General features: G+C 35.1%; 1 protein-coding gene across 1 annotated transcript in view; it reads right to left on the minus strand.

Moving 5' to 3' along the window:
- Positions 1-388: 388 nt before the first annotated feature.
- The window catches only part of LOC123703751 (ribosomal protein S6 kinase alpha-5-like), a 103,938-nt gene continuing 91,698 nt past the window's right edge, over positions 389-12,628 (minus strand). Inside the window, exons 7-18 of the mRNA XM_045651866.1 lie at positions 11,980-12,152; positions 11,670-11,751; positions 10,943-11,105; positions 9,918-10,030; positions 9,165-9,284; positions 8,423-8,527; positions 6,875-7,036; positions 6,205-6,323; positions 5,794-5,890; positions 5,066-5,168; positions 4,400-4,554; positions 389-3,769 (exon numbers count right to left, since the gene is read on the minus strand). Of these exons, the coding sequence (XP_045507822.1) occupies positions 2,768-3,769; positions 4,400-4,554; positions 5,066-5,168; positions 5,794-5,890; positions 6,205-6,323; positions 6,875-7,036; positions 8,423-8,527; positions 9,165-9,284; positions 9,918-10,030; positions 10,943-11,105; positions 11,670-11,751; positions 11,980-12,152 (2,394 nt within the window). The 3' untranslated portion in view covers positions 389-2,767. The remainder of the gene's footprint in view (positions 3,770-4,399; positions 4,555-5,065; positions 5,169-5,793; positions 5,891-6,204; positions 6,324-6,874; positions 7,037-8,422; positions 8,528-9,164; positions 9,285-9,917; positions 10,031-10,942; positions 11,106-11,669; positions 11,752-11,979; positions 12,153-12,628) is intronic.

Below are 12,628 nucleotides of genomic sequence, written 5' to 3' on the forward strand. Positions count from 1 at the left end.
GCTAGTTTTAGGTATTAGGAATAAAATAGAGAAACCATTTTCTTTAGACTACTAATGCCGTCCATCTCAACGAAAAAGCATCAGTACTGAGCAAATTATGTCCATTGTAGGTATGGTTAAATAAAATGGTTGACTGAAAAAATGTTTATGCAGTATAAATATAACCCCTGAGTACAGCCACTAACAAAATAATATGGTACACAGCATGCTTTATTATTTAAAGTCCCAAAAGGCTGTATTTGAAAATATTCGATTTTAATTATTAAATTTACTACACAATTTTTGTGTTAGACCACCTTGTGTCATCGTTTTTTCCAGATATCATTTTTCTTTTTCATTAAGTTACACCTCGGTTTGATCACAAATAATAGGAAAATAAAACAATGTAAAATGTTAAAATGGTATATTTATTACAATCCAATATCTCCAGCCGGCATTCGTGTTTACAAAAACATTTATTTAATCGCCGACTCTTCAATAATAACTTCTAACACTTTATAAAATTATATAATCTTTTTTGGTTCAATCCATTAAGTGCACTTCAAATGACGTAGCTTATTTCATATCAAGCATTCGGAAATTTACAATTTCCCAAAAAATTTGAATGTATGTATCTTCGACTTGGTACATTGAAAAATACATTACATTTCGTTTTAAACACATCAAGATGTTATTCGACTACTAAATAAGGTTGCGTTGTACACGAAAGTAACGAAATTATTGCCTAAGAACACAAAACACGAGTTTCACACTCGAAATACATTGATTGGTGAAGAATTACATCAGTTTTGATAAATTGCGAATCGTTTATAATTTTATTTTAAACTCTCAATGATTTACAACATTCCCGATCAGCTTTGCCGCTTGCTGTGAATTTAAAGAAAAAAAAATCAGCGATAAAAAAAGTTAATTTGACATTTGACAGCAAGCAGCCCGCCAAATTTAAATATAAAAAATTGAAACAGATTATTTTTATTCTCATCACAAATTTCAAATAAGCTCTGAACAGATTAACACAAGTCTACGATACGTAATATATATAAGTGCAAAATCATTGATATGCCTCTAGACTTGAAGAAGCGGCGTTCCTGCATATTATTATAAACACATACATTAATAATGATAATCTTCCACCGATTTTTGTACTAATTCTAACGTATTTACAATCAAAACAAACGTTTTTGGTAAAAGCGCTTACAACAAAAAAAAAAATCTAAGAAAAAAAAATACGTGGAGAACAATAATTCATTGTGATAATTATTTATAATTGTGTATTAAAAACGCGTATTTGCTAAAAATTCAACAATTCAAGCACGCTTTGGCACTTCGACCATACACAAAATATATATTTTTTGGAAGAGAAATATGTGATAGAATTACCTTTTAAATCGCACTATGTAATATTAACAACATACAAACCACAACAGTTTAAAGATGATTTTTAAACGCAAAGCCATGTCAAAATGTTCGATTCATTTACAATTAGTGCAATTTTAAAGGGAATAAAATCAAAAAAACACGAAAACTCATTTACAAATTTATATCTATTACACTAAATATTTCAAACGAATATACATATACAACATTATACCGAGATCTGTAACTGTTTGTGAAAAATTTTGATTGTAAAATAAATTATTATGCTCGAAAGAAAATGAATATTATAAGTAAAAATAAAAAGGTGTAGATAACGGCACACTAACGCACACACGATTAGACGTGAAAGTGAGATGGCATGATTCAACTATCGTGAGCGAAAGAGACAACTGATGTAGAATGTGGCCAATTAGCCACATTTCATTATATACACCTTTTCACTTATAATATGATGGGAAAGAAATGTAAAAATGGAATTTTAAACTTTTTTTTTCTAGAACAAGTTAATATAGATACATGTCATAGTACTATAGAGCATAACAATTCTAATATTTTTTTCATCTATTTATTTATCAACAGATTGGTAAAATATTCAGTAATCGATTTTAATAAGGTTGAATGAACAGACAGATAGAATGTAGTATTGGAATACTTGATTCTTGCGATAGTTTTTATATATTTGTTGTTCTCAATACATATTAATGATAATAATCCATATATGTATAATATTTGTAATAATACTTGATAGTATTAGCAATTAATTGGTTCTTTTTAATGATATTTTTTATCTGTCGCATTCATCAAGTTATATTTTATTTTAAAAAAGAAAAAAAAGAGATTATCTATGATAAATTGATATAAACAAACACGAAGGCACATTGGGTATAATCAATTACTGTATATTTCACCAAATACATAGGGGATGTAAATAAAACATAACCAATTTAACTATTAAGTGCGCAAACACACATCAACCTTACCTAATTACAATAATAATTATTTATTAATAATAATAATTGTCTATTCAGAATACATATTAACAAAGAATTAAATCTAATGGTAATTTTGGGAAAACGGGACCTTAAATTAATAGTAACATTAAATAAAAATTACAAGAAGAAAAAAAAGAAAACACTTGTCCATCGCACACTCCAACTAGGCGTTAGAATAACTTAAGAAAGAATTGTTTTTTTAAATAAATAACTTTAAACTAAACGATGAGCAAGCGTCCGTGTTGCGTCACTATATTTTTTTTCGAATTTTTTATCGATTTTTTTGGAATTTTTTCGAACGCTGGAATTAACTACGAATCGTAAACAGTCTATGGGGGTGGAAAAACGATATTTTAACGACATTTTTCATACTGCGGGTAGGAACGAATAATTAGTTTTCACCTGCGGTTGGCGCGGGTGCGCGTACGCACGGGCGCCGTCACTTTCACTGTCACGTTTTTCGCGTTTTTCTTGTTGTTTTTCACCGTTTTTCCGTTAACCTTCGGTTTGGCCTTGGCGTTCGTTGCCTTGGCTTTACCGTTACTCTTATTGGCTCTCTTGTTTCTGGCAGATTTACTGCTCTCTATGGAATTGACTCGACGATCTGACTCTATGGATAGAGTTGGGACGACATTTTTAACTTCTGATGGCGACAGACTAATTTCTAAACGCCTACGCCTCGATCTGGTCATTCTGACGTTATCGTCTACTTTTTCTGGCGAAGGTTTCCTATTCCTTTTCACTTTGACAACTTTTCTGACACTTTCATTGCTTTTACTCTGTCTGCCGTTCTGTCCCTTCTCCCTTAGTACAGGTTTCGTCATCTCTTCGTGTCTGCGTTTCCTTGTCACTCTCTTTTCATTCTCTATCGACTCTTTTTGCGTTCCTTCTGGAACTTTCCTAGGTCTTCCTCTTCCACGTTTCTCTGGTGTTTCTACACGGCTACGTAGTTCCATTCCCTCCTTTTTGCCTTCGATTTTTCTTCGTTTCCTCGGCACGGGAGATTGGGATACTTTCCTGCGCGTCGTTTTAGGGAACGCCACTTCTGTGTCTTCTAAGCCTTGACTGCTTTCAATGTAGATGTAGTCATCTAGTTTAGATTTAGGTTTAGAGTAGGTCTTTTCTACCGGTTTGACTGAGGGTACTTCATCGCTCGAGTCATCGAAGGTGGGTTCAGCCGTTTCGTTGACCGGCGTGTCTTGCGTGTTCGCTTTTATGAGTTCCACATCGTTCTCTATGGAATTCTTGTTCATTCTGTTCTTGAGGTTGTTTATGGTTTCTAGAAGACTGTTCTCTCTGGTTTCTTCTGGCTCTGTGGCGGTTTCAACCGGCTCGGATGTACTCGACTTTCTCTGCTTGTTCTTATTTCTGCGCTTGTAGAGATCAGCTTTGGTCATGTCCTGTGAGAGAAAAGCAATTGTTAAAAATACAAATAGATTAATAATTATTTAGAGGTTAGTTTATCAACCCAAAAGGCGTATTTATTACGGATGGACTATAATCAAGTAACTTTAATACTTTTAAACATAACAAAAAAACTGTAACAATTCTAATTTTTTGAAGACATTTATTTGTAGCCATTATCAGTGTTTCTGCATTTTCTCTCCTCTCCCCACCCCTCTATCTTCTTAAACCTATTTATCTCGTTGTTTCTGTCTTTCACACTATACCTCTCCCAATCTCTACCTCCCCCCACTCAAACTCAAACATTTATTTATTCAATTAGACTTCTTCGAGGAGCACTTTTGAAACGTCAATACATATACTCCCTATTGAGTATAAATTTATAATGTAGTTTATAGGTGTATCTGTGAACGCTATGGTACAAATTGTCTTTGTAAATGTTTGAGTTTCTCGTTTTTGACACTTGGTGCGCTATCTGTCTTTTTCTCGGTTGCTCTGTGTATTGTAATGTATGCGTTTAACTTTTATTAAAAACATTGGTTGTAAAGAAGAAGTTTTATTGGAAATATTACCAAATCCCAACACTCCCTCTACCCTCCCCCTCCCCCCCCCCTCCCCCCACTCACCGCGAGCCGGAAGCCCTGTGCCCCGTCTGCATCGGGCTCGTTAACACCGAGCGCCTGCAGCAACGCCCGCACGCCCATCCGCTCGGCTGCGCGTACGCAGAGCAATGCGCGTACTATGCGCTTGCTGTCCGCTGATACTGTGGCCCAGCCCGCGCCTGGAAATTGGAAAATACATTTATTTATCATCAAACATTTACATATCATCATCAACATCATCATCATCAATAAAACAATTTTTTAGAAAAAAAAAACAGAAAAAAAACGCGCGACCTATGCGCTTGTTGTCAACGGATACTGTCGACCAGCCCGCGCCTAAAGATGTATTGATAAATACATATATATTAATTTCGAGGATAGTGGCAATTCAATTTCGTAAATACGCAAAAAATTAAAAAATTCATCATCATCACCAACAATAAAACGAAAATAATGTCTATAAAACTGAAAATATTGCTATTTCGTTTAAATGGTTTGACTTTTTCAAAGACAAACATGATTAAACTGATAATTACTGAAAACTAAAGAACTTATTTTAAACAAAAAGGAGAACTAAATTTTTGAGCGGCACAGATCCGGCTCGAAGGACCACTAAATGTTTCGTGTTCAATTTTTTTTGTACAATTCAATTATAATTTATTTTATAGAGACAAACAAAAAAACACTGACCGTCCATAGAGAAGGTGCCGGTTCGAATCCTGTCCATGAGCGACGTGACGGGCTCCTTGCGAGAGCTCGGCGCGAATGGCGCTTTGCCGCACAGCATACAGTACTGGAAATATATTAGAAAGTTGTTATAAAACTAATCTTTTATCATAAAAATGCTACATACATATTGCTTAGCCTAATAGAATATCTAAATAGATATTTAGCTAAGCAATATGTTTGCAGCTTTTCGTTGAGTGGAAAAAAAATAATTTATTTTGATCAACGTTTTGCGTGAAGTGAATTTTATAAGATTTCTAAGAGCAGTGGTGGCTCAGTGGACCTCGGACTTCGAATCGATAAGTCCGGCGTTCGAGACCAGACGAGCGCGCAGGAAATAAATTGATTTTAAAATTTGACATGTAGAAGAATTAAAAAGTTCGACGACATGTGTCATCCGCCAACACGCACTTGGCCAGCGCGGTGGATTATGGCCTGTACCCTCATAGGAGGCCCGTGTCCCAGCAGTGGGAACGTATATGGGCTGATGATGATGAAATAAATAATAAATTCAACCGCGATCATAATATCTGCTGCAGAATGCATTTCAATGTACTATAAATAGGCACAGTAAGCTTAAACACGCTTAAACACAAACTTCGCAAATATACAAACTACCCCCTCTCAAAAAAAAATTTTTTTTTCTTCATTTTTTTTATAATTTTTTCCCAATTTTTACAACAAATACTCACAAAAATAACGCCCAAACTCCACATATCACACTCGGGCCCGTAGCCCGAGCCGGTGCCGCGTACGCAAGATACGACTTCAGGCGCGGCGTACGGTAAACTAAAAAAAATAAAATATAATCTTTTTAGGAATAAGCTTTTTTGATACGTAAACAAACTATTAATTTCGATTTTTTTTTTGTTGTAAATGCAATGGACTCCTAAACCACTCAACCGATTATAATAAAATTCGCACACCATATGCAGTTCGATCCAACTTGAGAGATAGGATAGTTTAAATCTCAAATCGTTTTAGAGAAAGTGGGCGAAGCCGCGGGCGGTAAGCTAGTTAAAATATATTTTTTTTAAAACTAAAAACCGCTTTCAAATAGTCAGAACTAAACAAAAAAATATGTCCAAATAGATCCAAATTACCTAAAGCACGGTGTCATCATCCGTTGCCGCTCTTCACTTTCGGGCAGACGACGCGCGAAACCAAAGTCGACAACTTTCACTTTAGCCTCGTTCAGACGGGACGTCGTTAGGAGAATGTTCTGGAAAGTTTATTTTAGTTAAAAATCATCATCAACTTTGTTTAAAATAAGACCACATTTAAAACTACCACGCCAATTGTGTTGTTGAATTTGTACAATAGTTTTTGATCGTATGATCATTACTTTTTTTGCATTTAATTTTTTCTTCTCCTTCTGTCTTATCATCTACATTTTTACTAATATTATTATTGAAGTTATACTTGTTTTGGCGCGATGGAGAAAAGTGATGAGAGTGAATTTTTACGATGCGCGCGCACACCGACACCTAAATTTAACAAAAAGAAGTTAGTTCTAGGTGGTTTGAAAATTGATGTTCAAGTTGTATATATCTAGTATTTTTTCCATACGTCAAATAAGTATAACTTCTAACGCGTGTACATAAGTACACACACTCTTTTTCTTTTCTTATTTTACCATCTTACACATCTCAAAACTTCTTTATGCCCGTTGAGAGTAAAACTTCATGCTCACGGCAATACCATCACGTCTTGCTGTAAGGCGACCATTTTGTTATCTTTGAATAGCAAAGCAGTTTCACTTCTGACACTCACCTCCGGCTTGATGTCCCTGTGCACGACCCGACGTGCATGCATGTGCGCTACAGCGAGAGCTAATTGAGCCAGTAACCGGCGAGCTACTCGCTCACCGACTGTGCCCAGTTGTGAGGCCAGTTCCCCGCCACTAGCCAGTTCTGTCACTATGTATGTGAACGCCTGTAACAATAACAGAAACATTATTGTAACAATAACATAATTGACTGACCGGTTGGCTTGGTTGGTAGTGGCCCTGCCTTCTAAGCCAGAGGTCGTGGGTTCGATTCCCACCCGGGGCAAATATTTGTGTGATGAACATAGATGTTTGCTCTGTGTCTGGGTGTTTATTATCTATATATTAAGTATTTATTTAAAATTATATATTTATGTATGTTTATCAGCCATCTGGTTTCCATAACACAAGCGAAAGCTTAGTATGGGATCAGATCGTGCCGTGTGTGAAAATTGTCCTGAAATATTTATTTATTTATAATTAAACATCACCGTAATCACCAAGCTCTCCAATATCATCATCAATTTCATTATCATCACCATAAACATCATCATCATTAAAAATCACCCAAATCATCAACAAGAACATCATCAGTCTAGTTCGATTTTCATTTGATTTAAAGATTCAACGATTAACAAATTTTACATAAATATCTAACTTCCACATCATCGTCATAAATAATTTCTTGAACATATTTTACAATTCACAAAAAAATACGCAAACACATTAAATTATATAAAACCACAATTCGACATACGCATAAGCAATGACACCCTGGCCATCGCATTCAGCGAAAGAAATTTTATTGAAAGACTAGCAGTCCGCCCCGGCTTCGCCCGTGGTACATATTTACGTTTTCTCTACATAAGAACTATCCTCGTACTTCAAGGAATATAATAAAAAAAGAATTAACGAAATCGGTTTAGCCGTTCTCAAGTTATGCGCTTACCAACACATTTTAGGATTCATTTTTATATTATAGATTTCATGCATTATAATCGAGCCAATTTAATAGGCAACATTTGACGTCTATCAATTTTATCTTCGAAGAGAGGTAACCTGCTTAAAAACATCGATTAAAGTGAATTAATCGATACGGATTTGAAACATTTGTCAATCGAATTTATTAATTTAAATGATGATTTTTATTCACAAGTAATCAATGTATTCGATTCTAGATGTCAGATTTCGATTTTTAGAGTAACGTCTCTAGTATTTAAAAAGAAAAAAGGTTTATTGACACAAAATTGTAGCGACGTCAGTTCTTCAATTCAGAAATTGTTTATTATGTTTAGGATGGTTTATCAGTAAAATGAAATCTTAAAATAACTTCTATCGGTCATTATTATTATAAATATGTAATCGTAATTGAAAAAAGTTAAGCAAATGTGCAGTTCTAACAAAACGAAATATCATGTTATTCTATGTCGTCGTTACTAGGTTATGTTGTTGAATTTTGTTAAACTGTCAAATGTTGCCTATTAAATTGGCTCGACTATAATACACAGTTATACAAGATCATACTAAATAGTATTAATTTCAACAATACTTACAGTGTCCTGGAACACCTCGTGCAGTGTGATGATGTACGGTGACCCTTGACACGCTTTGAGCAGTTCTATTTCCTGTTTAACGTCCTTCTTTTGTGTGGATATTATCTGGAAATTATAATAATTATTAACTTCAGTTTTTATACATTTTGAAGGTTTTTAAAAAATTAAACGTAGCTAATGTACAAGCTGTTGCTCTTAATTTTGATCCTTGATTTATGTATATATGTTACAGTCAAAACCCTTAACCAGTCAATACCCTTAACCTTATTGACCGGGAAAATCAGTCAATAAGGTTATTGACTGAGGGTGTCGGTCAATAACCTTATTAACTGATTTTATCAGATAAAATTAGTCGATAAGGGTTTTGACCGACACCCTTAGTCAACATCCTTATTGACTGATTTTGTTACATATACATATCGACAAACAAAATAGAATATAGACTTAGTAATAGTTATTAGAAAGTCGAATATAGAGTAATCTTATTATTATTATTTCAATCAAATTCGTTCAATTTTATTCAAAATCAAGATAATATGGAATTTAGTACAAATTCTTCACTGTTATGTATTCATTATCTGTTTCCTAGACTAATATATTGATGTATTTTTTACATATTGACCAAACTAACGTTATTTTGTCTTCGCAACTGCCCAACGTACGAACTTTACGCAATCTTAGGATTTCCTAAAAAATAATCATTTCCCCAAACATAAAATCTATAAATAAACAAAATAATTACCTTAACAGCATATTCTTTCCCCGTCTGTCTGTGTATGCACTTTCTGCAGACCGCATACGAGCCGTCACCGAGGAGCGGCGTGCTTAGATCTACAGCGTACTTTTGGAAGAACGGCGAATCCTGCGAAATAACATGTATAAATAAGTTTTTGTCGTAAAAAAAATGCTTTCAAAGTTATGTTTAACACAGCAGAAATGAATGCAAATGAAAAAACTTGCTGAAAGGCACAAAATTTAAGAAATTTTTGCTTTAGAAGTAATTAAAAGCCTGTAAACACGGAATAATAAGATATTATTTGCTCGCCGGCACGTATCAAAAAACAAATAAAAAATAACTAACGATCAGAACTAGATATAAAATAAAATCCGGCTCGAAGGACCAATAACGCGAGTAAACGTATAGTCAAATTTTATATTATATTAAATATATATATATTTTTCTACATGATTTAATCTCGACATAGAAGGATTAAGTAAAAGGACACAAAAATTAACTTTTTAATGACTATATAATGTTTTCAATTAATTTTAAAAGCATTACAATAATCTATAAAAAATGAACCTTGGTCAAAAGTTTTCCTTGGTCACGGCATCACGTGTGAACGGGTGGACCGATTTCGATAATTCTTTTTTTATAATATTCCTTGAAGTATGAGGATGGAAAGTGAACATAAACATGTACCACGGTCAAAGCCGGGGTGGACCGCTAGTCTCATATAAAACAACTATTAATAAACATGAAACATTTATTTACCTTAGCAACCCATCCCTTAAGTTTGTCATGTTTTTGTCCCGTCGCCTGCATCCATATCTGATCAGAGATCACATTCTCCGAGAATAAAATGCTTGGCGCTACGTACGAATAGCCTGTAATAGAAATAGAAGATTTTTTAGATATACCCTCATTATTTAGTAACGAAAAAAGTACTTTGGATAATATTAAGTTGTTGAACAAATCGGAATGCTAGTTTTAGCTTTTGTTTCCTGTTGTGATTTAAATTCGTTTGTCTATTTTGGGAGGTTTTAAATAATTTAGTACCACATATTGCATTTTTTAAGAAAACTAACACATTTTATGATGTGTTTGTGCAGATACAGTGTTTGTTTATAAAAATCTTGAAGTGATGTTTTTCTTTCTTTTGCGAAAGCGCGGGCACTTCGTGACGAGATACTGTTTACCAAACAAGGTTTTATGGGGAAGGAGCTATAATATAGGCAGGATACATACCTAAAAGTAGCTTTTCGCGAAATTTCGTGGTAATTTCGCCTTTTCCTTGTGTTTCGGCCTGTTAAACGTCATTTCGACCTGTGAAAGGTCTTTTTACCTTCCTTACCTGGGAGTAGCACTTCGTTGTGCTCATGCCTATGTTTTCTTAGTAATTTCGCCTTTTCCTTGTGTTTTGACCTATAAAACCTATGGGACCAGCTATCCTACACCATGTTATCTTATGATTTCCTAGTAACATCGCTTTTTCCTCGAGTTTCAACCTATGAAACATACAAGATCCGTTGCCCAGAGCATCTATTCCACTCGACACTCACCCAGGAACAGCTTGTCGTGATGTTTGGGCGCGTGTGCGGGCGAGTACGTGGGCCGCATGCGCGTGAACTCGACACTCACCAAGGAACAGCTTGTCGTGATGTTTGGGCGCGTGTGCGGGCGAGTACGTGGGCCGCATGCGCGTGAACTCGACACTCACCAAGGAACAGCTTGTCGTGATGTTTGGGCGCGTGTGCGGGCGAGTACGTGGGCCGCATGCGCGTGAACTCGACACTCACCAAGGAACAGCTTGTCGTGATGTTTGGGCGCGTGTGCGGGCGAGTACGTGGGCCGCATGCGCGTGAACTCGCCCGCGAAGTTGCTCGTGTCCGCCGCGTGCGACAGCGCCGGTACAAACGGGGCGGGCACTTCGCGACGGGATACCGCTTCCCAGTCCAAATTCTGAAAGATTAACCAATTATCTATTGTTAGACGTAACTTTTGATTTAAAATTTTTGTGGACAAATAGTTGTCATTATTTCATGTCTGAACATGCTTAGCTGTCAAATACTATAAAAAGCCACTTTCCTTTGACTCGTGGCGCATTCGTACGAATCGTGTCTAGGGGCTCGGGCGTTGTTTATACGACGTTTGACCCAACTACCCTCACTTTGCTGACAGTCGTTGACTTGCTGCGTTTTGTTATCAACTACCTACATCAATTAGGTAGCTATGTAGAATCGCAGTACATTCTTATTACATTCAAACTAATATTTAACCCGGCCTCGCGTGTTATTTCTTATACTATATATAAAAATGGCTATTTCACTTGGTGATGGCATCGGACATTTCGATAGTTCTTGTTTTGTTGTGTTCGTTGTCAGAAAATTGTATCTTACGAAGGAAAAACTTAAGGCTGTTTAAAATTTACGAGTTTGACAGTTCACTTGCTGTTCAGCTAGTAGAATGTTTATTCTATACGTGAGTTTGTCAGTGAAGTTTTTGATTTATAAAACTTATAATTACCTTAAAGAATGGATGTCTTTTAAGTTCTTCTGCATCATCTTCACCGCCGCCCAAACGTCTCCGTGGATCTTTTACTAATAATCTGAAAAAATAGATTACATTTTTATGATAACACACTTCAATTTAACAAAAAAAGAATCACCAAATATATCAAGATTTTTGTTGTGGTTAGGTTAATAATTTTTTTGAAACGATTTGACATTTTTTGCGTCTGTAGAGACAAGACTCACTTTTTAATAAAGTCCTGATCTCTTACTACTTCTCCGTTAACTACATACTCATTAGAAACACTACTTTACTTATTACTCACTTCTTTATAAAGTCCTGCACCTCGGGACTGACGTCATTCGGCACGGGGTAACTACACCTAACTATCCGCTTTGTGATTTCTTGCTGTGTGTTCTTCTCTCCTTCGACCGTGAACGGAGACGCCCCGGTCAGCAGCTCGTATGTGAGCACGCCTACCGACCACCAGTCGACCGCCTGGAAGAGACAACTCAAATTTTAGTTATTTTTAAGAACAGGATACGGCAACAGAATATAATTTTAAGTTAATATTACAGATCTATTTTGATTTTGATTTGAATATTGGGCAATGGATAACGTGTAAACATATAAACTTATAGAAATGGACAAGTATATAATCTCTTAGTGTAATAAAAACAAACTGAACAATATTTGATAAAATATTTAATGCAAAATGCTGGTCAGATGGAATATTATGATAAAGACTTTTATGGCCTTGCAGTGGGAATATTATTTTGAAGATAATTGATATTATAGATATTTTTAATTATATATTCGTTGATTTATATCAAATTCATTTAGGGCTGATTTTTCAATCGTTGGTTAAAACCATTTCAAAAATGTATTCTAATTGTCCGTATTCGACAGTTACAGGTGACATTTTTAAAATGTTCGTGTAATACTTTATTGAACGGATAAATTTTAACCAACTA

The sequence above is a fragment of the Colias croceus genome, chromosome 27 (genome assembly GCF_905220415.1).
Source record: "Colias croceus chromosome 27, ilColCroc2.1".
In the NCBI taxonomy this organism is placed as follows: domain Eukaryota; kingdom Metazoa; phylum Arthropoda; class Insecta; order Lepidoptera; family Pieridae; genus Colias; species Colias croceus.